Genomic DNA, 26,136 nt, shown 5'->3' with positions numbered 1-26,136 from the left:
TTTGACATTAGAAAGAATATTTGTCAATAAAATAGTTTGTTCACAAAATAAAGAAGAAGATGGATATACCAAAGAATCCTAACCATTGATGAAAGTATAGACATTTGCAAAAATATGCCAATAAATTATTTAAATAAAAAAGAAAAGTTAGGTCATAATAGTTGGTATATTTGACAAATTGATAGGCAAACAAAAGGAAAGAGAGGCAGTATAACATATAAACGAAATTATAGAATTCTTGAGATTTCTTTATGTTTAAAAAGAGAACATTTTGAATTTAGTAAAGTAAATAAAGTTTCGTTAAGTTTTTTTAACGATTAAAATAAAGAAAATTGTCTGGATTTCAATAGAAAGTTAACTATTTTCAATGCATATGGCAAAAGTTTTGTTAAAATATTATTAGTTTAGAAAATAAAGTTTCGTTAAGTTTTTCAAACAGTTTAATTTAAAAAATGTGTCTAGATTTCAATATAAGTTTAACTATTTACAATAAAAATTACAAAAGTTTTGTTAAAAATATATTAGTTTAGAAAATAAAGTTTCGTTAAGTTTTTTAAATGTCTAGAATTACGAAAATTTTCAGAATTTTAATGAGCTTTCTATATGTTAAACAAATATAGCAATAGTTTTCATAAAATGTTATTAGTTTAGAAAATAAAGTTTCGTTAAGTTTTTTAAATGTCCAAAATTGCGAATTTTTTCTCGATTTGTAAAATACTTTCATTATATAAAATGAATAAAGCAAAAGTTTGGTTTTATTTTCATTAGTTAAAAAAATAAAGTTTCGTTAAGTTTTTAAAATATCCAAAATGTGGAATTTTTTATAAATTTCAATAATACTCTAAGTATTTTTATCAAATATAGCTAAAGTCTCGTTGAATTTTTATTATTTAAGAAAATAAAGTGTCGTTAAGTTTTTGAAATATCCGAAACTACGAAAATTTTCTAGATTTTTAAAGTAATTTCATTATATTCGACGAATACGAAAAAAAAATTCTTTAAATATAATTAGTTTAGAAAATAAAGTTTCGTTAAGTTTTTTAAGTGACCAAAATTACGATTTTTGTTCTCGATTTGTAAAATACTTTCATTAAACGAATACAGCAAAAGTTTTTTAAAATTTTCATTAGTTTAAAAACTTAAGTTTCGTTAAGTTTTTAAAATGTCTAAAATTTTTTTAAAATTTTCTAAAATATTTTTATCAAATATGGCAAAAGTTTGGTTAAATTTTTATTAGCTTCGAAAATAAAGTTTCGTTAAGTTTTTTAATTGTCAATAATTATGAAATTTTCCTAGATTTTAATAGTATTACAATTATTTTTAACGAATTTGAAAATTGATTAAAATAGAAAACAAAGTTCAGTTTATCTTTAATTCTCAAAATAACCCAAAATTTCTTGATTTGAATTGTATTAAAAATCTGTATTTCTATTATTAAGTAGAGTCACAAATTTCAAAAGTAAATAGAAAAAATAAGTAAATAAATAAAAATACAAGATAAAACAGCGAAAACATAAGATGAAAAAAAAAAATAAAAAATAAATAAATTCAATCTATATATAGATAGCACTGAACAGATGTCATTATCATTGGAGTGGAATTGCTCACATTTCACAAGAGTAATAGCAAAAACAACAAAAACTGCTCTTGTAAAATCAAAGAGACACAAACATATTTATTATTTTTAACATTATCATCATTATCATTAACATCATGATCATCATTAACGTCAACCAAGTGCACAACAATGAAAGCAACAACAACAAAAATCGTGCTTTAATAAAATGTGTATTAAATGTTTTGTTTACAACAAAAGAAAAGAAAAATCAAACACAAAGACAATTTCGGTTTGTAAAGAAAAAAGAAAAACTGCATAGAAAAACTGTGAATACTTAAAGCATATTTGCATATGAATGTATGTTTGTATGTTTATGTTTATAAATCTATTTGTAGTCTCTTTTATATGTTCAATTTATTGTTGTTATTGCTTTTTTGTTCTTTTTTTCCTTTTGCTACTACTAAGTACTAGTTAATATCCTTTTAAGTGCTACTTAAATATGCAAGTGTGTGCTGCAGTGTTTTCAATATTTTTTTTTTCAACTTTGATTAACGGTATATTTATTTATGCTCCCTATCTCTTTCTCTGCTCCTAAAACACTCTGTTTATCTAAAAGGGAACAACACAATAAATTAGAACACATTTTTGTTTGTGTTTACATTGGCTGATGGTTTTTGCTTGAAAAAAAAAATTACAAAAAAATAAAACTAACAACAAAACAAACTTATTTTCTAACATTTGAAAAAAAGTGTTGAAATGATGAGTTTTTTTAACAAATTATTTAAAATGTTTGTTTTTTATTTTTATAAAGAATGTAAAAAAAAAGAAACAACAATAACTTACTTCAGGTGGATCCCAAACACATTCGCCTGTGGTTAAATTGGCATACATATGCTCTTTGGTGCGGGGTTCGATAATTTCCACCCATTCTATTCTGTAATGAGAAAAAATACAAACAAATTTAAAAAGAAATTAGAACCCAACAATTTAAATACAATTATATAAAAAATAAAGTTACGTTAAGTTTTTTTATCGCTAAAAGACAAGAAAATTTTCAGGATCCATAAAGTATTTTTAATTGATTTCGAAGAATCAAGCAAAATTTTAATTTAAATTGTTTTATTTAAAAACTAAAGTTTCGTTAAGTTTTTTAAATGAACCAAAGTAAGAAATTTTATTGAATTTAAAAACTGCTTTAATTATTACCAAAGACTCTAGCTAAATTTTCCTTAAATGTTTATCAATTTAGAAAATAAAGTTTCGTTAAGTTTTTTAAATGTCTAAAAGTACAAAATCTCTATGGATTTGTAAAATAATTTCATTATACTAAACGAATACAGCAAAAGTTTACTTGAAATTTTATTAGTTCAGAAAATAATGTTTCGTTAAGTTTTTTAAACGGCTAAAATGAAGAAAATTTTTCTGAATTTCAATAAAAATTTAATTTTTTTAAATAACTACATACAAAATTTTGTTTTAATTTTGTTATTTAAGAAAATAAAGTTTCGTTAAGTTTTTTAATCGCTAAAAACCAAAAAACTTTTCTAGACATGTAAAACAATTTTAATTTTATAAAACGAATATAGCAAAATTTTCGTAAACGTTTTATTAGTTAAGAAAATCAAGTTTCGTTAAGTTTTTTAAATAGCCAAAAACTAGAATTTAAACAGATTTAAATAGTATTTTTATTTTATTTGACAAATAGGTATATCAAAATTTTCCTTAAATTTTTATAAGTTTAGAAAATAAAGTTTCGTTAAGTTTTTTAAATAGGAAAAACAAGGAAATTTTTTTAGATTTGTAAAGTACTTTAATTATATACAACGAATATAGAAAAAGTTTCGTTAATTTTATTTTAGTTTAGAAAATAAAGTTTCGTTAAGTTTTTTTAATGTCCCAAATTACCAATTCTCTTTTAAATAATAAAATGTTATCATTATATTAAACGAATATAGTTACAGTTTTGTTAAAATGTTATTAGTTCTGAAAATAAAGTTTCGTTAAGTTTTTTAAACGGCTAAAATTGAAAATTTTTTCCAGTTTTCTATAGAACTTTAAACTTTTTCAATAAACATGGTAAAAGTTTCTTTTAATATTTTTTAGTGTAGAAAATAAAGTTTCGTTAAGTTCTTAAAATCTTCAAAAACTAAAATGTTTTAAAGAATTAAATAATATTTTAGTTACATTTTAGAAATACAACAAAATTTTCGTTAAATTTTTATTAGTTTAGAAAATAAAGTTTCGTTAAGTTTAAAAAATCGCTAAAACCAAGAAAAATTATTGAATTTCTAAAGTACTTATGTTATTTTTAAAGAATCTACCAATAATTTTATTATAATTTCATTAATGTAATAAATAAAGTTTCGTTAAGTTTCATAAATATTTAAAAACAAAAAATTTTTCTTGATTCGAATAGGATTTTAATTATTATCAGAGTAGAAAATAAAGTTTCGTTAAGTTTAGTTTAAATTTTCTAAACCAATAACCTTTCTCAGATTTAATAAATAATTTCAATATATTTAAAGAATACCCATAGCAAAATTTATGTAAAAAATAATAAATTTTCGAAAAGTTTCATTAAATTTTTTTAATTAGCCACATCAAAAAAATTGCTCATCTAAACAAATAAATTATTAACATTGCTAAAAAAATTCTTATAAACTCAATTAAAATAAAATTAGCTAAATTTAAACGATTCCAATTTGAAAATTTAAAAAAAAATCTTAAACACACACTGTGCAACGCCCTAGTTTTTACTTTATTCCTTTAATTTAAAAACAACAAAAAATATACAATTTACCCAAAGAGAGGGTGAGCAAAGAAGAAGAGCAAATTCCGAAAAAAATACGCAAAAATAGAGTAAAAAAGGTAGAATGAAATGATGACAAGAAATAAAATAAAAAACACACAGAAATAGTTTTCATTCAATATTTCAATTCATTCATTAAATCAAAGAAAGAAACAGAAAACACGCAACAACTGACTTAATAAATCTACAGCGTTTATTTATAGATAAACAAAAACAGTAAATAATTAATGGCAGGAAATTTAATTATGAAATATATTAATTTATATTCAGCAATAACATTTAAAAAAAAACAGCAAAAAAGAGTAAAAATTTCAATTCTAACAATAGTTCCGGCTTTTTGGTATTTTATGGATGACACGTTTTTTTTTCTTTATCACTCAACAAGCACACTATATACATACATATACAAATATTCCTTAAAAGGACATAAACACCACATTCATTTATTTATTTCTTCAAATTAAAAACTCTATCATTCACAATAGTCTTCTTATGCGAGTGTAATGAGATTTTCACACTCTCACTCATTTAATCAAAGAAAAAGTGCGGTGTAGGAGGGAGCGGGAGGGGGGGGCGGAGGGGAAGGAGGCCAAGGAAGCGGGGGGAAGGGAGGGAGGGGGGGAAGGGCAAAGAAGGGAAAGGAAGAAAAGGGAGCGAGCGAGCGAGCGAGCGAGCGAGCGAGCGAGCGAGCGAGCGAGCGAGCGAGCGAGCGAGCGAGCGAGCGAGCCAGCCAGCGAGCGAGCGAGCGAGCGAGCGAGCGAGCGAGCGAGCGAGCGAGCGAGCGAGCGAGCGAGCGAGCGAGAGAGCGAGCGAGGAGCGAGCGAGCGAGCGAGCGAGAGCGAGCGAGCGAGCGAGCGAGCGAGCGAGCGAGCGAGCGGAGCGAGCGAGCGAGCGAGCGAGCGAGCGCGAGCGAGCGAGCGAGCGAGCGAGCGAGCGAGCGAGCGAGGAGCGAGCGAGCGAGCGAGCGAGCGAGCGAGCGAGCGAGCGAGCGAGCGAGCGAGAGAGCGAGCGAGCGAGCGAGCGAGCGAGGAGCGAGCGAGCGAGCGAGCGAGCGAGCGAGCGAGCGAGCGAGCGAGCGAGCGAGCGAGCGAGAGAGCGAGCGAGCGAGCGAGCGAGAGAGCGAGCGAGCGAGCGAGCGAGCGAGCGAGCGAGCGAGCGAGCGAGCGAGCGAGCGAGCGAGCGAGCGAGCGAGCGAGCGAGCGAGCGAGCGAGCGAGCGAGCGAGCGAGCGAGCGAGCGAGCGAGCGAGCGAGCGAGCGAGAGAGCGAGCGAGCGAGCGAGCGAGCGAGCGAGCGAGCGAGCGAGCGAGCGAGCGAGCGAGCGAGCGAGCGAGCGAGCGAGCGAGCGAGCGAGCGAGCGAGCGAGCGAGCGAGCGAGCGAGCGAGCGAGCGAGGAGCGAGCGAGCGAGCGAGCGAGCGAGCGAGCGAGCGAGCGAGCGAGCGAGCGAGCGAGCGAGCGAGCGAGCGAGCGAGCGAGCGAGCGAGCGAGCAGCGAGGAGCGAGCGAGCGAGCGAGCGAGCGAGCGAGCGAGCGAGCGAGAGAGCGAGCGAGCGAGCGAGCGAGGAGCTATCCAATCTATCTATCTATCTATCTATCTATATATCTATCTATCTAGCTATCTGCTATCTATCTATCTATCTATCTATCTATATATCTATCTATCTATCTATCGATCTATCTATCTATCTATCTATCTATTCTATCTATCTATATATCTATCTATCTTCTATCTATCTATCATCTATCTTCTATCTTCTATCTATCTATCTATCTATCTATCTAGCTTCTATCTATCTTCTATCTATCTATCTATCTATCTATCTATCTATCTATCTAATCTATCATCTATCTATCTATCTATCTATCCTATCTATCTTCATCTATCATCTATCTATCTATCTATCTATCTATCTATCTATCTATCTATCGATATATCTATCTATCTATCGATCTATCTATCTATCTATCTATCTATCTATCTCTATCTATCTATCTATACTATCTATCTATCTATCCATCTAATATTATCTAATCTATCTATCTACCATCTTATTATCCATTTCTACCATTTTAATCATGTTTGTAAGCAACCCTCTCTACAATTGACAACACTGTTCATAGGCAAAATAAAAAATCGATTCGATTAGGCCAAAAAACAGAAAATTATTAAATCCCAATAGAGTATTGAATGAAAGAGAGTGAGAGTTTTTCATTTTTTGTTGTAATAAGGAAGTGCGGAATTAAAGGAACACACAAAGATTAATCAAATTTTTGTTTAAAAGAAAAATTGCATTAATGCAGCGAAAAAAAACTTGGCAACAAAATGGGGAAAAAAGGGAGGAGTTGCAAATGCTAATTTAAGTCAAGGAAAATTTACACAAACAAATAATATGTTTATACTATTTAAATATGATTTTTAAGTTTAAGCAGACACAACGAACGACCTCATTTCTTAAAAATTTAAGTTTTAAAATATAGTAATTAGTTAATTATTGTTTAGATTGGAATTGTTAAGTGGTATGAAAAATGTTTATGTTACAACGCCAGTGGTTGTTTATGATGGTGTTGTTGTTGTTTTTAAATTTGTTTATTCATAAATTTTAAAGTATTTTTTCAAACAGGGCCCCTGAAAAAGCAAAAACAACTTTAAAACTTATTAATAAGAGGAGAAGAAAAAGAAACACTTTAACTTTAAATTTACAACAACAAAAACTCTTATTAGTTTAACATTTAAGAAAAAAGTATAAAAGAAAAAACACACCTTTCGCAACTCGAACTCATTTTAATTTTTCCATAAACTTCTTTTGTAGTTGCTTTGTTGTTGGTTTATAAGATCGATAATAAAATTTAATTGATAAACAAATAATTGCCACTTTAAAAATAGAATGACTTGATTTAAAACAAATTGAACTTTTATCCTTTTTATTAAAACTTTTTTCTTATTGTTGTTGTTATTTTGCTTTTGCTCCTGTTTTTCCGTTTGATTTTAGGCCTTTTTTTCCTCTCTGGCCTTTTAGCGGCTGCTTAAGCACCCCACACACTTTTAGTTATTGTTGTTGCTGTTTTTAAGCTTAATTTTATTTTCCACCTTTTTTTCATTTGTTGTATTTCTTCTTTTTCTAACTTCACTTACACACACACTCGCACTCACATATACACACCACTATATACTACCACGGATTTTTCTTTCACTTTTCATATAAGCAAAATGCAATTTTTTCTTCTTTTCTTTTGCTACTTAAATAAAATTTTCTTATTTTCCTTTTTTCCCGACTGCCCACTCTATTTTCGACTTGAAACTTTTTTGTTTCAATTAAAAAAGGCCTTCATTTTGCTTATTTTCATTTAATATTTATTAATTTATCTTCTTTATTTTTTATACATTTTATAGAAAAAAATTTGCACTACTTCATTTTTCTTTTTAGAAAAAAAATCAAATAAAGAAATTCACTAACCCGACTGGCCGTCAAACCGTATGTTTAATACTCACTACTAACGTAAAACTAAAAAATTTGACTGACGCCCGTCTAAAATAAATGTGCATTGAGTGAGAATGAGTGTAAAATTTAATATATGTATGTTGTTTTTGCTTTTGTTGTTGTTTATTTACCCCACTATTGTGAATTGTGACGGTGGGTCCCTCACAGAAGTGCTGCCAACATATGTCGTTTTCGTAAAATTTATTACGTATGGCAATATTTGTTTTTCTGTTATATCGTTTTCTTATTGTAAATGTTGGCAAAATGGCGTTTTTTCGTTGGAATTGTATATATTTTATTGATGATAACGGGTATTTTTATGGAAAAATATGTTGGCTTTTAAAACGAGCTGTTGTTTAAAGATTTTGAGAACACTTTTTGACTATTTTTTTCACGACTTCAAATATATTCATTAATATATTTACAAAACATCATTTATTGTATGAAATAAATTTTACCATAATAATCCAAGTAAAAATTAAACGTTAAACAAAATAACTTAAATATTTTACTTGTAACAATAAATTTTTAAGGTGAAAGCTTTGGCAACACTTAACATGTGGCATCGCTGTATTTCGAAAGGTATGTTCAGTCTAAAAAGACTGCGAACACATTTACTGTTATTTATTTTAGTGACAACAAATTCATAACAATCCTCAGAAGTAAATTTAAATAAAAAGAAAAATGTGCTAATCTGAAATTTTTTTGTTGATATGTGGTAATGTGAGATAGTGATTGATCTATTTATATCATAAGTCTATTGGATGCAATTATTACTGGGACAATTAATTAGATGTCCAGTTGTAAGGACTTTGAAGTCAGGAAGACCAACGTTATAAGTGGCAATTGGGAAAACTCCAATCACTATACAGAATGTAAGGGAATTCTTTCTGACATCATGCTGGTATTTCTATTTTTCTATTTTTGATTCGTCGGTATGATACTAATAAAATAGCAGACTTATAGAACGGGATTAGAATTACCAATTGGAGAATTTATTATACCGATGCGAAACCAAGTTTTGATTTACGGATAATCTTCCCATAGGAAGTGAAAGCGTAGAGCTGAAAATCACTTCTAAGATATTTGGATGATAAAATAGAAGTTTTAATTTTAAATAATGAATTCACAAATATTTTTCATTTTTATTTATACTTATATAAATTATATTACAATATTAGAAAACAAAACTTGTATTTAAAAAAATAAGAAACAAAAACAAATTATAAGTGTGTAAGGTGTATAAATATTTTGTATTCCTAATAACAATCAGCAAACAAAGATTCATCTTCTTGTTTCATCGCAAAGATAATGTCATCCAAAAGCGAGATAAAACTTTCCGAACCTAAAAACCAATCATTGTGATTTTTCAGCAACTGTTCCAAATCTAAACTTTTAATTGTCTGCATAAATTCTTTAACGCCTACTGCAGTATAGGCTTTATATAGTTCTGGATCAATATTAGGATTTAGTTGTTCACTAGGTGTTAGGCTATTGTTGGAGGGTATGGTGGTGGTGGATGGTGTGGGGGAATTGCCATTATTTAATTGCATTTGTGATTCGTATGAAGCCACCAATAAATTAATATCTTGAGAAGATAATATAGATTCGATAACTTCATCGGATTGAGCATGTTGTGCTAAGGTTAGAGGTGCTGGGGCAGGATTAGCAACGTTAGCATTGATAGAATCCATAGGTTTTTCATTTAAAATATCTTTCAAGTCCAAACTTTGATCGAATAAAGGAGAATTGGGTGTAGTTAGAGGTGTGGTGGGAGCACTATGGCTATTACTACTATTACTAGGTGAAGAATTCTTATCTATACTCTCTACTAAAGATTCAAAATTATATTTTTTCAACTTTTCCAACAAACAATGAACCATACAAACAGCCGTCTTTATCACCTCTAAATCACATTCCTCCTGCAAACATTTTAGTATAACACCCAAACAGCCACGTAATGATAATTCTTTAAAAACTTTTAAAATTCTTAAATTGATTTCTTTTTCCGTGAGTGTTACGATTTTTTTATATTCTTTGGAAAAAGTTACGGTGGGAAAGGTGCCGTCAATCATGCCTTGATTGGTAAATTGTTTTTTAAATTCCAATTCCCAAAAATGCAAAGCTTCCAATTTAACCTCCCAATGTAAATCGGATACCACACAATGGGCCAAGGTGGAGTATAATGTGTCCATATAGCTTGGGGGGATTCTGCGATGTTCATAAATGGTGGCCAACGTCTTCATGGCCTCCTTGCGCACTATGCCCTCACTCTCATTGAAAAGGACAAAGAATAAATGATCCTGTAAAGGAAATTAAATTAATTGTTATGTTTTTACGATATTTAGCAAAAAACTTACGATTAAATCTTGATTATTTAAATCATTGTCCCATATAATATTAATTAAAACCATTTTGGATAGACACTTTAGGGCGGAGGCTCTTACGTAAGGTTCTTGATCATTTTTGGCCATTTGCAAGACAATAGGACACATTTTATAATCATGTAGAAATTGTTGAAAAGCGGGGAATTCTTCGAAAGAGAAAGAAATTAATTATGAATCCAAATATGTGTATAACTACAAATTACTTACTAACTCTAGAAATATTTGCTATGGAAGTGGTCAATTCCAAAGTACTGTCTCTTACTTCCCAGGCAATGTCATGAAAACGTTTTACTATAATGGGACCCAAACAAACCAAACCCGAACCTTGTAAATTATCCACCAATAAAGCCATATTAGGGGAAAGAAAATGTTCTATGGACAATTGCACCAATTTTAAAGCTTGTACCGCCAACTAATAACAAAGGGATGAAAATAGGAATTAAGGAAGTAATTTTAATATTTTCTTTTCTTGGTTTTTTTTTTTTAAATTGTGTATGATGATCATGATGGAAAAAAATTTTATCGGAAATACTTACTCCTTCTGTTAAATTGGGATTCTCTAAAATAACTGCTACTGTATTCACTACACAGGTGGATTCTATACTTTCTTTCCATGAAATACGATAACGTTTGATGAGACTTTGTAGACCTATTAGGCAAGCATATAAAACATTCGGTATGACCACTATAAATTCAGCACCCATCCAAATTTTACACCAACTAGGCACTACCCTGCCCTCCATGGGGCAATTGTTCTTCTCATAGGTATTGGTATTGGCAATAAACTCTTTCAAAGCATAAATAATAGCCTGAAAAACCATTACAGCCGGTTCACGTTCCAAAATATTCTGCATAGACAAAATACCGTGTATAGACTTATATGCTAAATCGGCTATGGCCGCCAGGGAAGTACCCTCGGAGGGTAAAATAATATCACGAAATGAATAACAAATACGTAAAGTGTGTTCACAAGAGACTTCGAAAATTTTCATTAAATAATTATCAAATAGTTCTTCCTCTCGCTCACGACTGCGTAATATGACCAAAACGGGCAATAAATGAAAAGTAATCAATTGATTTTCAAATTTAACCAATTCCGTTTCAATCCATATCTCGGGAGGTGCCCTTTTGCCCAATTTCTTCCATAGCATATGATTCAATTCAGCCAATTTGATAAGATTTAAAATTTCCGAACGTTGTACACAAAATTTCATGCTATTAAAGAAATTCAAACCAAAACGGGTAAATTTTTCAGGAGCTATTTGGCCCTTATCCCATTGGTCCTGCACTAAAACAGCATAGTTAAAACTGGCCAAAGTGTGTAAGATTTTATACAAAAAGAAACGATTCTGAGTCATTTCTATCAGTTTCCATATGGTTAATTCCAAATTGTGATAATTTCTACACAAATGGGTTATATTTGTTTTCTCCTCCGATTCCAAGGTTTGTTCGAATATATAGGATAATAAGTCCAAACTGGAGGATAATCTGTGCTGCAATTCTGTGTCATCAACATTTATCATTATCTTATCACTGCCTTCTTTATAGACATTTTCCTTAATGGGTTCTATAATTTCACTCAACATTTCCAAAACGACTTTTTCATCCTTAGCTTTGACGGAAAATTTATATAAGAGCTCGTAGAGTAGCTGACGTGCCTCTCTTACCACATACATAGTGTGATCGCGATTGCATAGCTCGATAAGGAAATGCCAGCATTGTTTAAGGCGTATATAGGCTAGACCCAAACTGTAGCGTGAAACGGCGGCTAAAAGACGAATAAAGCCGAGTTTTATGGAGGGACTGAAACGATGCCGATTGCCTTCGATAATGACAAGTGCGCTGGAATGAGTTTTAATGTAAAATAGAAAATTAGAGTTTATTGAAAAAATTGTAAATATTTAAAAATTTTCAACATTATAAAATAAAATATTTAAAAAAATTACAAAAAATCAAAATTTTTTGAAAAATACACAAAAATTTTGAAGTAAATTTAAATTTGCGAAAAAATCAAATTTTTTTATTTAATTTAAAATTTTTGAAAAGTACAGAAGTCGTACTGTAGGATAATTATGTGATTGACTTACACTTAGCGTTTGTTTCCAAAAAATAATTTACACATAATACGCAAAGATTTGACATAAAACTAAACTAAATTTTATTATAATCCCTTTACACGGAAAAGAACATTAAAATATATTCAAAATACTTGAAATTATGATAAAATTCCTATAAACTACTAACTACAGACATCTCTATAAAATACACATTAAAATACCCATTTGGAAACCTAAACAAAAACACTATCTCTGCTCTACAGATAGATGACAAAAAATTTATTAAATAATTTACTACAAATTGAAAAAACAACAAACACACTCATAAACGATGATCGCACACGCAGGCAAACTTTGAACAGAATTATTATTCTTTCACTAGTGTTCTTTGATTTTAAATAATCTCAATAGAATCTCATCTATCAGCAGGTAATAACCCCTCTACTCCCTTCCTACCACCTATCGTCTCCCCTTCCCCCATAAACCTACCTACTCCATACTACTTACCGATCCATAATATTCCTTTCTTTCAATGTTATCAAAATCCATTCGTTTTGCATTAAAAGACTACAAAAATTCAACATAAATGATGTGACTTTTGGATTCACCTTGGAAAAATCCTCATTCAATAGCGTGATACACTTGTCCACCCAATCCATGGCAAAGGGGGCTTGTAAAACATAAAGATTTTCTACACAAAAGAAAAGGTATGCGGGGTGGTAGGGTTAAAGAAAAAGTTTTATTAGTCTCCTTTCCTCTAGGAAAACAAATAGTATCATTTACCTTTATCCGATAAATGTGTTATAAGCTTTTCAAAGTAAACATTGCTGGTGGTGGCGAAATCTTTCTGGAGAAAAGTTTCAAATATGCGTTGTAAACGTTCGATTATTTGTTGTTGTTGTTCCATTTTTTAACAATTTTCGTGGAATATCAAACTTTAGACGAATATTTAACATGAATTTTTTGTATTTTTTCCAAGTTCAGTGTAGAAATGATGAAATAATTTAAAAAAAATTACAGATTTTCTTCTTTTGATCTTACAAAATATGACCGCTTGTGAAAACAACAAATAAAATTGAAAAATCTTAAGAACCTCTAACCAGAGCCCTGCGCCGACAAATATTAACGGCGGCGACGACTGACACTAAATATGTCGGCGGCGGCTTAAAATCGACTGTAAGCCGGCTAAGTTTTCAACTACGTTTACGGAATCCGAGAGATCAGAAAGTGGGATTTTGGAAGCAAATATATTATTTATAACAACAAAACAGAGCAAGCTCAAAAGCTGTGTGAGAAATTATGCAGGGATGAATAAAAAATTCTTAAAAATTAAAAACAAATCCTTTCTCCAAGTTTTACGAGGATGTTTCTAGGTTCAATATTATAAAAAATTCAAAAAGTACCAGTCAAAGAACGAAAAAGTACTAAAAAGTCCTTTTTTATAGATTATAATTTACTCCGGGCTCTACATATTTATTTTTTTGTTTCTAGGTTTAATTTTATGGAAAACTCAAAAAGTACCAGTCGAAGTACGATAAAGTTCCCCTTTTATAGATTCTCATTTACTCCAAGCTCTAAGTGCTTAATTTCATGTTTCGAGGTTCAAATTTTGTAGCAAGCTCAAAAAGTACCAGTCAAAGAACGAAGAAGTACCAAAAACTGCAATTTTATAGATTCTCATTTACTCCGGGCTCTACGTGCATAATTTCATGTTTCTATGTTCAATTTAATAGAAAACTCAAAAAGTACCTTTCGAAGAACGAAAAAGTACCAAAAAGTCCTCTTTTATAGGACCTCACTTAATCCGGGCTCTACATGCTTAATTTCACGTTTCTAGGTTCATTATTATACAAAAACTTAAAATGTACCTTTTGAAGAACCAAAAAGTCCCCTTTTACAGGTTCTCACTTAATCGGGGCTCTACACGCTTTCATGTTTCTAGGTTTAATATGATAGAAAATTCAAAAAGTTCCTTTTGAAAAACGAAAAAGTACCAAAAAGTCCACTTTTATAGATCCTCAAGTGCTTAATTACATGTTTCTAAGTTCTAAGTCAAAAAGGTACAAGTCGAAGTACGGTAAAGTACCAATAAGTCACATTTTAAAAATCGAAACTAAATTAATATAAATACAAGCAGTGCTGTGTCATCTTACTTACTTACTTACTTACTTACTTACTTACTTACTTACTTACTTACTTACTTACTTACTTACTTACTTACTTACTTACTTACTTACTTACTTACTTACTTACTTACTTACTTACTTACTTACTTACTTACTACTCTTACTTACTTTACTTACTTACTTACACTTACTTACTTACGTACTTACTTACTTACTTACTTACTTACGTACTTACTTACTTACTTACGTACTTACTTACTTCTATACTTACTTACGTACTTACTTACTGACTTACGTACTTACTTACTTACTTACTTACCTTACTTACTTACTTACTTACTTACGTACTTACTTACTTACTTACTTACTTACTTACTTACTTACTTACTTACTTACTTACTTACTTACTTACTTACTTACTTACGTACTTACTTACTTACTTACTTACTTACTTACTTACTTACTTACTTACTTACTTACTTACTTACTTACTAACTTACTTACTTACTTACTTACTTACTTACTTACTTACTTACTTACTTACTTACTTACTTACTTACTTACTACTTACTTACTTACTTACTTACTTACTTACTTACTTACTTACTACTTACTTACTTACTTACTTACTTACTTACTTACTTACTTACTTACTTACTTACTTACTTACTTACTTACTTACTTACTTACTTACTTACTTACTTACTTACTTACTTACTTACTTACTTACTTACTTACTTACTTACTTACTTACTTACTTACTTACTTACTTACTTACTTACTTACTTACTTACTTACTCTTACTTACTTACTTACTTACTTACTTACTTACTTACTTACTTACTTACTTACTTACTTACTTACTTACTTACTTACTTACTTACTTACTTACTTACTTACTTACTTACTTACTTACTTACTTACTTACTTACTTACTTACTTAGTTACTTACTTAGCCCCACAAAAAATTGCCACTTTTATTTCTATTTGACTACTTTCTCTGCTCCGATGCAAACCGTCAACGCAAACAAAACATTTTCAAAAATATTTCGGCAACTCTGTAAAATGTCATTATCATGCACAATTCACAGTAGTGATTTATTGCTGTGTTTTGCTGTTGCTATTTTCCTAAAAAAATTGGAAAAAAAACTTTTTTAATTTCTTTTTATAATCAGAAAAAAGCTACGAATTTTACAACATTAATTAATAAAACATATACTAAACTAAAACTTAAAGACTCGAAATTCTTAAAGATACAACAACAAACCATAGCATAGAAGTGTTTAAAAAATAATTTGAATAAGAAAATAAAGAAATTGCATTTTTTTCCTTGGGAAAGGTGGAAGCAGACTATTATGGACAATAATGTAGACAGGGTTAACAACACATCAACAAAAGCAGCAGCAAATAACCTAACAACTACAACATTATTATCATCGTCATCCTCATCAGCAACAACAGCAGCGGCGGCCAGCGCAGCACAAAGCCAATTGCCATCTAACCAACCCATATTATTAGTACCGACAACAACAACAGCAGCCGCAACAAATTCATTTTGGAAAAATAGTAATCGTATAGTACCAGGCAGACCTAGTCCCAAAAAAGTCAATCCTGTAAGTGCCACAGAAACCGGCAGTGGTGGAGGCGGTATGATGGCTACTTTTCGTGATTATCAAAATTCGGTTAGTGATGCTTGGGATACGGGAGATGATGAATTTTGCATAATATCAAGTGCGGCTATGCAACAACAGCAGCAGCAGCATCAGCAAACTTTGCATAGGAGTCTTGATGGTACTATAAATAAAAATGGTAATGAAGTTTTTTTTTGTAGGATTTTATAGTTTTTTTGTCAAGTTTTTGTTTATTTTTTTTGTTAAGATCCTAGAATTTCCCGTCAAGTCTCACAAACTTTGGCTCAAAATGTTATAGAAATACATAAAACTTCTACAGCCTCGAACGCAGGAGCTGTGGGTCATAATGCTGGCCATATTATGAGCAATAACAACCCAATGCCACTTAATCAACAACAACTACAGCAACAATCTTATGATGGCAAATGTGCAGCTACTAAACAACAACAACTACAACAGCAACAACATAATGAAAATCCTAATAAAAAGGATTGTAAAGTGGAAACACAGGAACAGAGGTAAGCTTTTATTAGACCACAATAATTTGTTATTGTTTTACGCGGAAATTCTCGCATGTGGGGTTGCTTATCCAATTGTTTTTATGATGTAAAAGTTTTTCTTAACATTACCTTAATAGATTACATAAATTTTACAATTTCCATGATATAACTTGTTTCCGCTAAAAAAGTTAAACTAAGTAATAAAGTTTTTATAAAAAAATTTGCATTTTAAATAAAATTTACAAAAAATTTTAAAATTTTATTTTAAAACTGAAAATTTTAAATTTTTATATAAAATTTTAAAAATTTGAATTTTTATAAAACTGTTAAAAATTTGCATAAAATTCACAAAATTTTAACATTTCTATCCGATTTACTCTTATAACTTTTGTTCTTCCAGACCTCGTATACGTCACATTCAAGCGCTACCCGGACGACCCCAACTGCAAAAATTTACCAACACCCAAGATTCCGAATATGAAACTAAAATTGAAAAATTTGAATTACTACTGGATTCTCCGCTATTGGATTTGGTGGCATTGAAAAAACTAAGTTGGTCGGGAATACCCAGAAAGGTTTTCACAATATTGATTAAACAATACATTCACACACAGAATAACATTTTAAATTTCTTCCAAATATCTACTAGATGCGCGGTATAAGTTGGCGTTTGCTATCGAAATATTTACCACCCTCGGGAGAAAGACGCAATGCGGTATTGGAAAGTAAACGTCAAGGTTATCAGGATTTAAGACAAAATTACTTTAAAGTGGATAGTCAAGATGAATCACAACAGGATACCTATAGACAAGTAAGCTCACAATAATTGTATAATTTCTCTTTTATAAATAGTTTATGTCATTTTAGATACATATCGATGTGCCACGTATGAATCCTCAAATATCGCTCTTCCAACAAAAACTTGTTCAGGAAATGTTTGAACGTGTCTTATTCATTTGGTCTATACGTCATCCAGCCTCGGGCTATGTACAAGGCATTAATGATTTAGTAACGCCATTTTTTATTGTATTCTTACAAGAACAATTGCCGCCAGGTAAAGATCAATCTATTATTATGCAAATTGTATTGAATCATATTTTTCAATTATATTTTAGGAACTGATATTGAAAAATTTGATATGAACTCGTTATCGGTTGAAATTCGTGATGCCATTGAAGCTGATTCATTTTGGTGTTTATCAAAATTCTTAGATTGTATACAGGATAATTATATATTTGCTCAACTGGGTATACAGGAGAAGGTCAATCAATTAAAGGATTTAATACAAAGAATAGATGGTAAATACGGTGCTTTTCCGTTAAATTAACAAAATTCGAATTTGGTCTCTTTTATTTTTTTTGTAGGAACATTGCATCGTCATTTACAATCTCATGGTGTTGACTATTTACAATTCTCTTTTCGCTGGATGAATAATTTATTAACTCGTGAATTGCCTCTGCATTGTACCATACGTTTATGGGATACCTATTTAGCTGAATCTGATGGTTTTGCTTTATTTCATTTATATGTTTGTGCTGCATTCCTATTACATTGGAAGGAGGAGTTAATGCAACAAAATGATTTTCAGGTGAGTATATTAATATAAAGCCAGTAGAATGAAATAAAAAGAAAAAAACGTGCATTAGTGCCAAACAACATAATTTGCTGTTATTTTTGTAAATAAATCAGTTTCATTTATTATGTTTTTTTTTTTGTTAAATAACTGTTTTGTTATCAGTAAAACTATATCTTTACTCTTAATTTTTAGGGACTTTTATTATTGCTACAAAATCTGCCTACACACAATTGGTCTGATCGTCAAATAAATGTCTTAGTTGCTGAAGCCTTTCGCCTAAAATTTACGTATGCCGATGCTCCCAAGCATTTAGAGGCAAAAAGTTGACATCGTCATCATTATCTTTATGTGTCTTAGATAAAAATTCCCTTTTTTTAAAACACACACACATCCAAACACAATCCAATATACAAAAAATTTATTTTTTTAAATAATTATTGTTTTTGTTAACATTTTTTCGCGTAAAATACCAAAACCTTTTAGTAAATATTTATATTTTATTATTTTGTTCTTTGGTACATTTCCAATTCATTTCAAATTTGTTCTTCTTTCTTTCTTTCTTATCTTTAGAAAACCTATAACTTTTGCATATTATTACTATTATTAAATAAACAAAAAATAAATTTATAACTAAACAAAACAAATTAATTATATATTTAACAACACAATCCCCCGTTTTTTTATAGTAAGTAAAGCTTAAAGCATTAGATAATATGTATTTGTAGTAGTGTGTCAAAGAAAACTAAAACTTTAAAATAGACAAAAAATGTAACACAAAGTTAAAAACAAATTTTCTCTGTCTTTCGATTGTAGCCATTAACAAGAATTGTAATTTTTATTAAATATTAAATGAAAGAAATCCAAATAGAAAATAAAATATTAAACAAACAGTTAGTAATGGTATATAAAAATTAATTATAAATTAAATAAATATACATACATATAGAGTAAATGTCAAAGGCATACGCAATTATTAAATAGTTTACTGTTTGTAATATTCAATATTTAATAAAATACTACTTTAATTATTAAAAAAAAATACAAAAAATATTTAATAAAACGAAAAAAATCATACACACACACTCACATTAATCTCTTACACTTTGTATATAATCTTTATATTATTAAAAATTATAAATAATAAAAAATATATAAATGATTCTTATTATGAGAAAAGCTTTTCATTTTTTATTTTGAATTTCTAATAAAGTTTTGAATTTCTGGTAAAGTGAAATTTCAAATATTCAGCGATATTTTAAAATTTGAATGTTGAATAAATAACTACGAATTAGTTTGTTTTTTAATTTCCTTTATTTATTCATTCATTCGCATATAAATATAAAGCCAAGTTTATATTCTGCCTTAATCGAACTTAAAATAACAGTAAAAATTAGTGGTAGCACATAATAAATAATAAAATTTTCTTTTAAAAATAAAACAAAAAATAATACCAATTGTTAAAAAAAAAAGTATTTAGAAAAATTTTCATGTTCATAAAAAATCCTTTCAAAGGAATGTTTTTTTCTTTCTTCTAAAATTTAAAGTTAATTTTGTCTTTCGGCTAAATGTTTCAATTGTTTTAAAACCGTTTCCAATAATTTCTTTTTGTCATTTTTGCGCAAACCCGAAAACATGGTTTTCTTATCGGCTTCTCTAATCTTTTCCAAAATAATAATGATATATTGAGGATGTACCAAATGATAACGATCTTCCTTGGTGCCATAGTCATGCAAATAGGTGGCCCATTCTTCCATGGTAAGCAAATCCAACAGCTGGCGACATTTTAAATAGTATTTAGAAAGATCTCCTTCCTTTAAGCCGGGAACTGGATCTTTGGCGGCAAAGAATTCACATTGCAGCAGATCCAAATTGATTTGTTGTAAAGCACCCGTGGAGATTTGTTTCACCTCATCGTCGAATAATAAAGACCAGATTCTCTCCGCCATATGTTCACAAGTTCGGTGACAGGCTGTCTGAGCTATAGAGGGCAATTTGGTGGAGAAACTTTCAAATGTACTGGATAAATAGGAAATCATATCGGTGATATAGGCAGAGGCTTTGCCGGGTGGTTCCACCAGTAACCATTCGTATTCGGAGAGTTCAAAGAATTCATCAATTTTCGAGCAAATACGTATGCCCACTTGTCTTTCTGCATCCTGACGGGCCACATGAAACATGGCCGAAGGAGTTTGGGCTACACTGCTCACAGTATTAGTCATATGACAGACAAATTCATCTAAAAATGGACTGGCTTTTTCCAGATATTGTGTGTCTATAATAATTTGTATTAATTGCGGCAGAGCTACACTAGGATTACGAAAGACCACCGAAAGACAGCCACTAAAACTTCTAGTTAGCAAAAGATTGGCAGCCTTGCGTACCATGGCAGCCACTTCATTGGGTGAGAGGGTTAAATCTTCGGCAAATTTCATGCAGGCATACATAAACTCCTTGGCCTGATGATAAACTTCGGGTACCATGCGTGAGAAGGGAAATTTCTTGGGAAATGGGGCGTTTTCCAATTGTTCCGAGTGAAAGGGAAAACGTTCGATTATGGATTCGTATTCTTCTTGATTTTCCACAATCATGGGTAGAAATTGTTCCTTGTCGAGTATATCCCGAAAGACGTGAACCCAGCGTTGAAGTAAAACCTAGATAATTGTTTTATTTTTAAATAATGAAATTTTTAATTTCTAAAAAAATTAAATTTTTTGGTGAAATTTAAAATGTTTAGTGAAATTTCATAATTCGAATTTCTGGAGAATTGTGGAATTTTTAGCGAAATTTCGATTCATAATTCGAATTTTTGGTGAATTGCGGAATTTTTTGTGAAATATCGATTCATATTTCGAATTTCTGGTGAATTGTCGAATTTTTTGTGAAATTTAGAATTTTTAGTGAAATTTCGAATTTTAAGTGAAATTTTGAATTTCTAGTGAAATTTCGAATTTCTAGTGAAATTTCGATTCGTTAATTTTCGTTAATTTTCGAATATCTGGTGAATTGTCCAATTTTTAGTGAAATTTTGAAATTCTAGTGAAATTTTGAAATTCTAGTAAAATTTCGAATTTCTAGTGAACTTTTAAATTTCTAGTAAAATTTTGAATTTCTAATTTTTTCCAATAAAATTACAAATTAATAGAAAAATGTTGAAATTCTATTGAAAATTTCAAATTTTTAATAAAATTTTGAATTTCTAGTGAAGATTCAAATTTACATTGAACTATTGCATTTTTAGAGAAAAGTCGAATTTCCAACCAAATTTCGAATTTTAAATGAAAATTTCTAGTGAAATTTTAAATGCAACTTTGAATTACTACTGAATTTTCAAATTTCTAGTCAAATTTTGGGTTTCTAATGAATTTCGAATACATATCTAGTGAAATTTCAAAATAACTTACGAATTTCTAGTGAAATTTCAAATTTGATTTTTTAGTGAAATTATAGAATTTCTAATGAAATTTAGGGTTTTTAGTAAAATTTCGTTTTTTAAGTGAATTTCTATTTTTTAAATGTTTAACTCACATAGTTTTCACCTTACCTCATTATAATGATCCCTCATATTATGCAGCAACTCCCACAATATATTCACCGTATAACCATAGCACTTAAAAGTATTAATGGACAACATTATCAAATTCTTAATCCTTAACAATATATTAGGATCCGTGCAGGATGAAGAACTCATGCTAATCTCATTGACGAACTTGGTTAACGAAGAAGACCACAATTCCTCTAAATAGGCGGCAGTGACGACATCACCTGCAGTATTCTTAACATGATCCTCCACCACAAAGAAACCCACAATAGCACAAATATACAACTTATAAGCATCCAAATTATCATGCATACCGGGAGGAGGTTGTAAAACCAATTTCGATTGATCTCTACGCTGTTGGCGATAATCTTTTTCAAAGTACTCCCGTTGACCTAATACCGTATATATGTGTAGACATCGGTAGATGGGAGAAAAATCAATTAAATCTTGAGCCGACAGATTATCTTCATCAATGGCATTTTCTTTATTTTTCAAAGATTTCTTATGATCCTCAATGATGGTGTTAATGTCGCGTTTTTGTAATTTCTTAGTATGTTCTATGGCCTCCTTGCCGATTTTGGGGGAGAATCTTCTTATATTTTCTAAGAATTCACGAAAATCTGCCTCAGCGGAACGTCTTATATTCTCCTTAATCACTGGTATGGCATGACGCATTTGTGTAACAAATTTGTAACTTTGCAACTTAGGCAAGTGCTGTAATTCCAAATTTTCCAAGGTGCGCAAAGATTGATAGTATTGTTTATTGGAAGCCTGTTGGCAGAATTTAATATAACATTCCAGGGCAGGCAAACATTCTTGTAGAGCATCTATAGCCGAGGCTAAATTGGATTCTATTTGTCTGGCTTTTACCAAATCATTACCTTGTTGTATGAGTGAGGCACTTATTTGTTGCAAGGATTTATCTAAACTTTGCACTTCTGTAGCCAACTGATGTGCCTGAGTTCTCACCTGCAAAAGTTCTTGTATGGATTCGATGAAACCCTGATAGGAAAGATTACAAATTCTTTCGATATCTTTATCATGACTGCGTATACGTTGTTCCAATTGTTCAGAAATGGACTCTTTGTTATCACCTTTTTATTAAAAATATTTAAAAATAGTAAACAAATTAAGGGCGTGTTATAAGTTCTTCATAATTTGTAGTTTTCTTTAATATATACCTTCTAAAATTGAACGAAATGTAGGTCCCCAATAATCATCCACTGCTTCTATATCTTGCACAGTAATTTTCGACATTTTTATATTTAGTTTTTTATAAATTTGTAGGAAAAAATCAAAATTTTATCAATTTTCTAGAGGAAAATTGAAATTGTGTTGTTGCAAACAAAAAAATCTGAATGACAGCTGATTAATACAAACAGCTGTATAAAAAACTACCATACTTTACTATACTAAAATTGGCGTTTTATAAAAAATCGTTAGAATCTTTTTTAATTTTAGACAAAAAATGTTAAATAATTTAATTAAGAAACACTTTAGAAATACTTCCACTTTAATTAAATAAATATATTTGTCTAATTAATTGCTTATTTAATTAAAATCGTTTGTTTTCATTTAAAATTTATTACTTTTCTACAACTACCGGCAACCTTCTTGCCACTCACTTGACAGTTCATGTGTGTGTTTGTTTTTGTTTAAAATAAACAAAAACACTAAACCACAAACAAAAGCAAAGGCAAAACAAAATCAAAAACACACACAAACTTTCACTTTGTAAATTGTATTGTTTTTATTTTACTTACTCAAGCTTCAGAGAAGCTCTTAAAGAAATACAATTGATAAAGAAAAATGGTTTAAACAGATTTTAAGCGTTAATTCAATCAAAAGCACGTACCCACGCACGCTAATAAAACAAATTTCATTTAATTAATCAATTACAAATTCCACTAAAACAAAGCGGAAATGTCTTCTTCTTTGACACAGAGAAGACAACAGAATTCATCTGTGGCTGCATCTGCAAATAATAATAATGTTGTAGGAGATGACAAGGGAGCTACTGCTGCTGGGCTTAACCCCACCCATGTGCAAAATAAAACGGAAAAAACAAATCCCATGGTTTTTGTTGTGTTTATATCGTTATTATTTGATTTGTTGGCATTTACCATTATATTGCCTTTATTACCTTCGCTATTGGAATACTTTAAGTCTAATGATAGTTCCGGTTTATATAACATTTTAACGGAACGAATAAGGTGGTTTCAAGAACTGTTAGGAGCACCTGAACGTTATAATTCAGTGTTGTTTGGTGGTTTCTTGGGCTCCATGTTTAGTTTTCTACAGTTCATAGCCAGTCCTGTGGTGGGGGGTTTATCAGATTACTATGGTCGTAAACCGGTTATTGTGGTGTGTGCGGTAAGTTTGTTTTTTTTTCATAAAACTAGATAATTTTTTAAAATTTGTTTTTGTTTGTTTCTTTAATTTTTAGACTGGCATTGCTGGCTCTTATTTGTTGTGGGCCTTTTCTCGTAATTTTGCTGTTTTTGTTTTAGCTCGTTTTGTTGGTGGCCTGAGCAAGGGCAATATTTCCTTGTGCATGTCTATTATAACGGATGTTTCGAGTGAAAAGACTCGCGGCCGCGGCATGGCTTTGGTGGGTGTTGCTTTTTCTTTGGGTTTTATAGTGGGTCCCATGATTGGTGCTTTGTTTGCTATATTTTCGAATAAATCTACCGGTCCTTGGTTTGTTTTGCCTTCATTGCTGGCCTTTGGTTTGGCTGTGGGTGATCTGTTAGTTTTGGTGTTTTGTTTAAAGGAAACTTTGCCAAAGGTATGTGAATGAAAATAGTTTTAAATATTTAAAATATTTTAGTTTTGTAATTAAAGTTTCTAAATTTTTTAAATTCCATAGAAAATTTTTCGAAATTTAGAATTTTTTATTTTTTGAATATCTAAAACTTTTTTTTTAGCAATTTCTTGATAGTTTTTAAATTTAGTAAATTCCTTAAAAAAATCAACATTTAAATAATTTTCTTTTAGGAAAAACGTGTTAAAGAGATCTCTTCTTCCCTCTCCTATGCCTGGCAATTGCTCAATGTTTCCTCCATATTTCGGTAAGTTTCATCTTTGTTATCTTTTACACAACTTTTGTTAAACTTAAAATTCTAATTAATTATCAGTGAATAACGATGAAATTCTTGTGCTAGACTGCACGTTTTTTTAACAAGATTTACATACGCCATAAACAACAAATGATTCAATAACTTGAGTATTTCTTATCTAAAAAGTAAAATTGCTTAAAACAACAGTAAAGTAGAGAAATATTCTGAATTTTGTGGTGGCGACTTGAAATTTAAATTTTGATATTTTATTTAGATAAAAAAACAAAACAAAACAAATATGGGGCTAAAATACCGGTTTCATTAGCGCTACAATTAAATTTTTTGTTAAAAAACCGTCATGCATTAATGATTTTTAACAAGAGTTGTTTATCAATATTGTTTAATTAGTTTGTATTAATATAATGAATGAGTTTTTTAATAATGGAAAATTATTATTAATAAAACATTAATCTGCATTATGAAAATCTATTATTTAATACTCTTTTTTCTTTCAGATTTGCCAGCATTAAAAATGTCTCACAAAAACAAATAAAATCTTTACAAACTATTGGAATGATTTATTTCGTTTATCTCTTTCTGTATTCGGGTTTAGAATTTACCGTAACATTCTTAATGTATCATAAATTTGGCTATAACTCTATGGATCAAGCTAAAATGTTTCTAACTACCGGTAAGTAGCCCCAAAATGTTTCCCTTAACAACAAATTTTCAAAATTTATACTTTTACAGGTATTATCATGACGGTATTACAGGGTTCGGTGGTAAGACGTTTGCCCGAACAAAAAGTTCAAAAATATGCCGTATTTAGTTTGTACCTGTTGGTACCCGCTTTTATATTAGTGGGTTTGGCGCACTCTGCCTTTGTACTTTATATGGGCATGATATTATATGCCATATGTAAGTAAAAACTTAAAAAATATGAGAACTTTCTGAACAAAATTCTGAAATTATCATTCTTTCCATTAGCTACTGCCTTTACAGTCACCTGTTTAACCACTTTGGTCTCAAAATATGGCAATGATGATCAAAAGGGTTCAGTTTTGGGTATCTTCCGTTCATTGGGTGCTTTAGCTCGTGCTATAGGCCCTGTTGTAGGTTGTATAGCCTTTTGGTGTATAGGCTCACAAATGACCTATATTCTGGGAGGCCTTTTATTACTCATACCCTCGTTTGTATTACAAAAAGTAAAATTATAATTTATTTTGTTAAATATTTTTTTAAACTATACTGTATTATATACAACATTAATTAAAAATGTATTAACTAGTACTTAAATGAATTTAAAAAGAAAATATACTCTATGTTTTACATAAAAATACTTTTTATATATATAAAAAAATTTCTATAAAAATAAATTTAATTTATTTAATCCAAAAAAGAGAGATTATTTCAAAAAT

The 26,136-nt window shown here is 30.2% G+C and overlaps 5 protein-coding genes across 5 annotated transcripts in view; 2 read left to right on the top strand and 3 right to left on the bottom strand.

The window, feature by feature from the left end:
• The window catches only part of LOC119608556, a 49,611-nt gene extending 41,733 nt beyond the window's left edge, over nt 1–7,878 (bottom strand). Inside the window, exons 1-2 of the mRNA XM_037963017.1 lie at nt 7,127–7,878; nt 2,402–2,492 (exon numbers count right to left, since the gene is read on the bottom strand). Coding sequence (XP_037818945.1) covers nt 2,402–2,492; nt 7,127–7,146 — 111 coding nt within the window. The 5' untranslated portion in view covers nt 7,147–7,878. The remainder of the gene's footprint in view (nt 1–2,401; nt 2,493–7,126) is intronic.
• A 1,083-nt stretch (nt 7,879–8,961) lies between these two features.
• Nucleotides 8,962–13,399, bottom strand: LOC119608559. The gene is made up of 6 exons (XM_037963021.1): nt 13,072–13,399; nt 12,796–12,979; nt 10,768–12,073; nt 10,439–10,643; nt 10,205–10,377; nt 8,962–10,147 (listed from the first exon to the last, which is right to left on the bottom strand). Exons 1-6 carry the CDS (start codon nt 13,193–13,195, stop codon nt 9,104–9,106), a joined length of 3,036 nt encoding a protein of 1,011 aa, XP_037818949.1. The 5' UTR covers nt 13,196–13,399; the 3' UTR covers nt 8,962–9,103.
• A 2,093-nt stretch (nt 13,400–15,492) lies between these two features.
• On the top strand, nt 15,493–19,197 carry LOC119608558 (TBC1 domain family member 22B). Its single transcript, XM_037963020.1, has 8 exons — nt 15,493–16,223; nt 16,293–16,563; nt 16,946–17,120; nt 17,195–17,356; nt 17,413–17,599; nt 17,661–17,843; nt 17,910–18,133; nt 18,314–19,197. The coding sequence occupies exons 1-8, from the start codon at nt 15,770–15,772 to the stop codon at nt 18,446–18,448; spliced, it is 1,791 nt and encodes a 596-aa protein (XP_037818948.1). The 5' UTR covers nt 15,493–15,769; the 3' UTR covers nt 18,449–19,197.
• A 216-nt stretch (nt 19,198–19,413) lies between these two features.
• LOC119608557 (exocyst complex component 6) lies at nt 19,414–23,032 on the bottom strand. The gene is made up of 3 exons (XM_037963018.1): nt 22,841–23,032; nt 21,663–22,753; nt 19,414–20,772 (listed from the first exon to the last, which is right to left on the bottom strand). The coding sequence occupies exons 1-3, from the start codon at nt 22,914–22,916 to the stop codon at nt 19,666–19,668; spliced, it is 2,274 nt and encodes a 757-aa protein (XP_037818946.1). The 5' UTR covers nt 22,917–23,032; the 3' UTR covers nt 19,414–19,665.
• Nucleotides 23,033–23,354: 322 nt separating this feature from the next.
• LOC119608573 (major facilitator superfamily domain-containing protein 10) lies at nt 23,355–26,036 on the top strand. The gene is made up of 6 exons (XM_037963037.1): nt 23,355–24,032; nt 24,106–24,447; nt 24,657–24,730; nt 25,234–25,409; nt 25,469–25,636; nt 25,706–26,036. The coding sequence occupies exons 1-6, from the start codon at nt 23,583–23,585 to the stop codon at nt 25,933–25,935; spliced, it is 1,440 nt and encodes a 479-aa protein (XP_037818965.1). The 5' UTR covers nt 23,355–23,582; the 3' UTR covers nt 25,936–26,036.
• The last annotated feature ends 100 nt before the right edge of the window (nt 26,037–26,136 follow it).

This window comes from Lucilia sericata, unplaced genomic scaffold, assembly GCF_015586225.1.
Source record: "Lucilia sericata isolate MDLA Ls3-8-SP2 unplaced genomic scaffold, ASM1558622v1 Contig000850F_arrow, whole genome shotgun sequence".
Classification (NCBI taxonomy): domain Eukaryota; kingdom Metazoa; phylum Arthropoda; class Insecta; order Diptera; family Calliphoridae; genus Lucilia; species Lucilia sericata.
The sequence above is the reverse complement of the archived record's forward strand: the minus strand, read 5'-3'. Positions and strand labels throughout refer to the sequence as shown.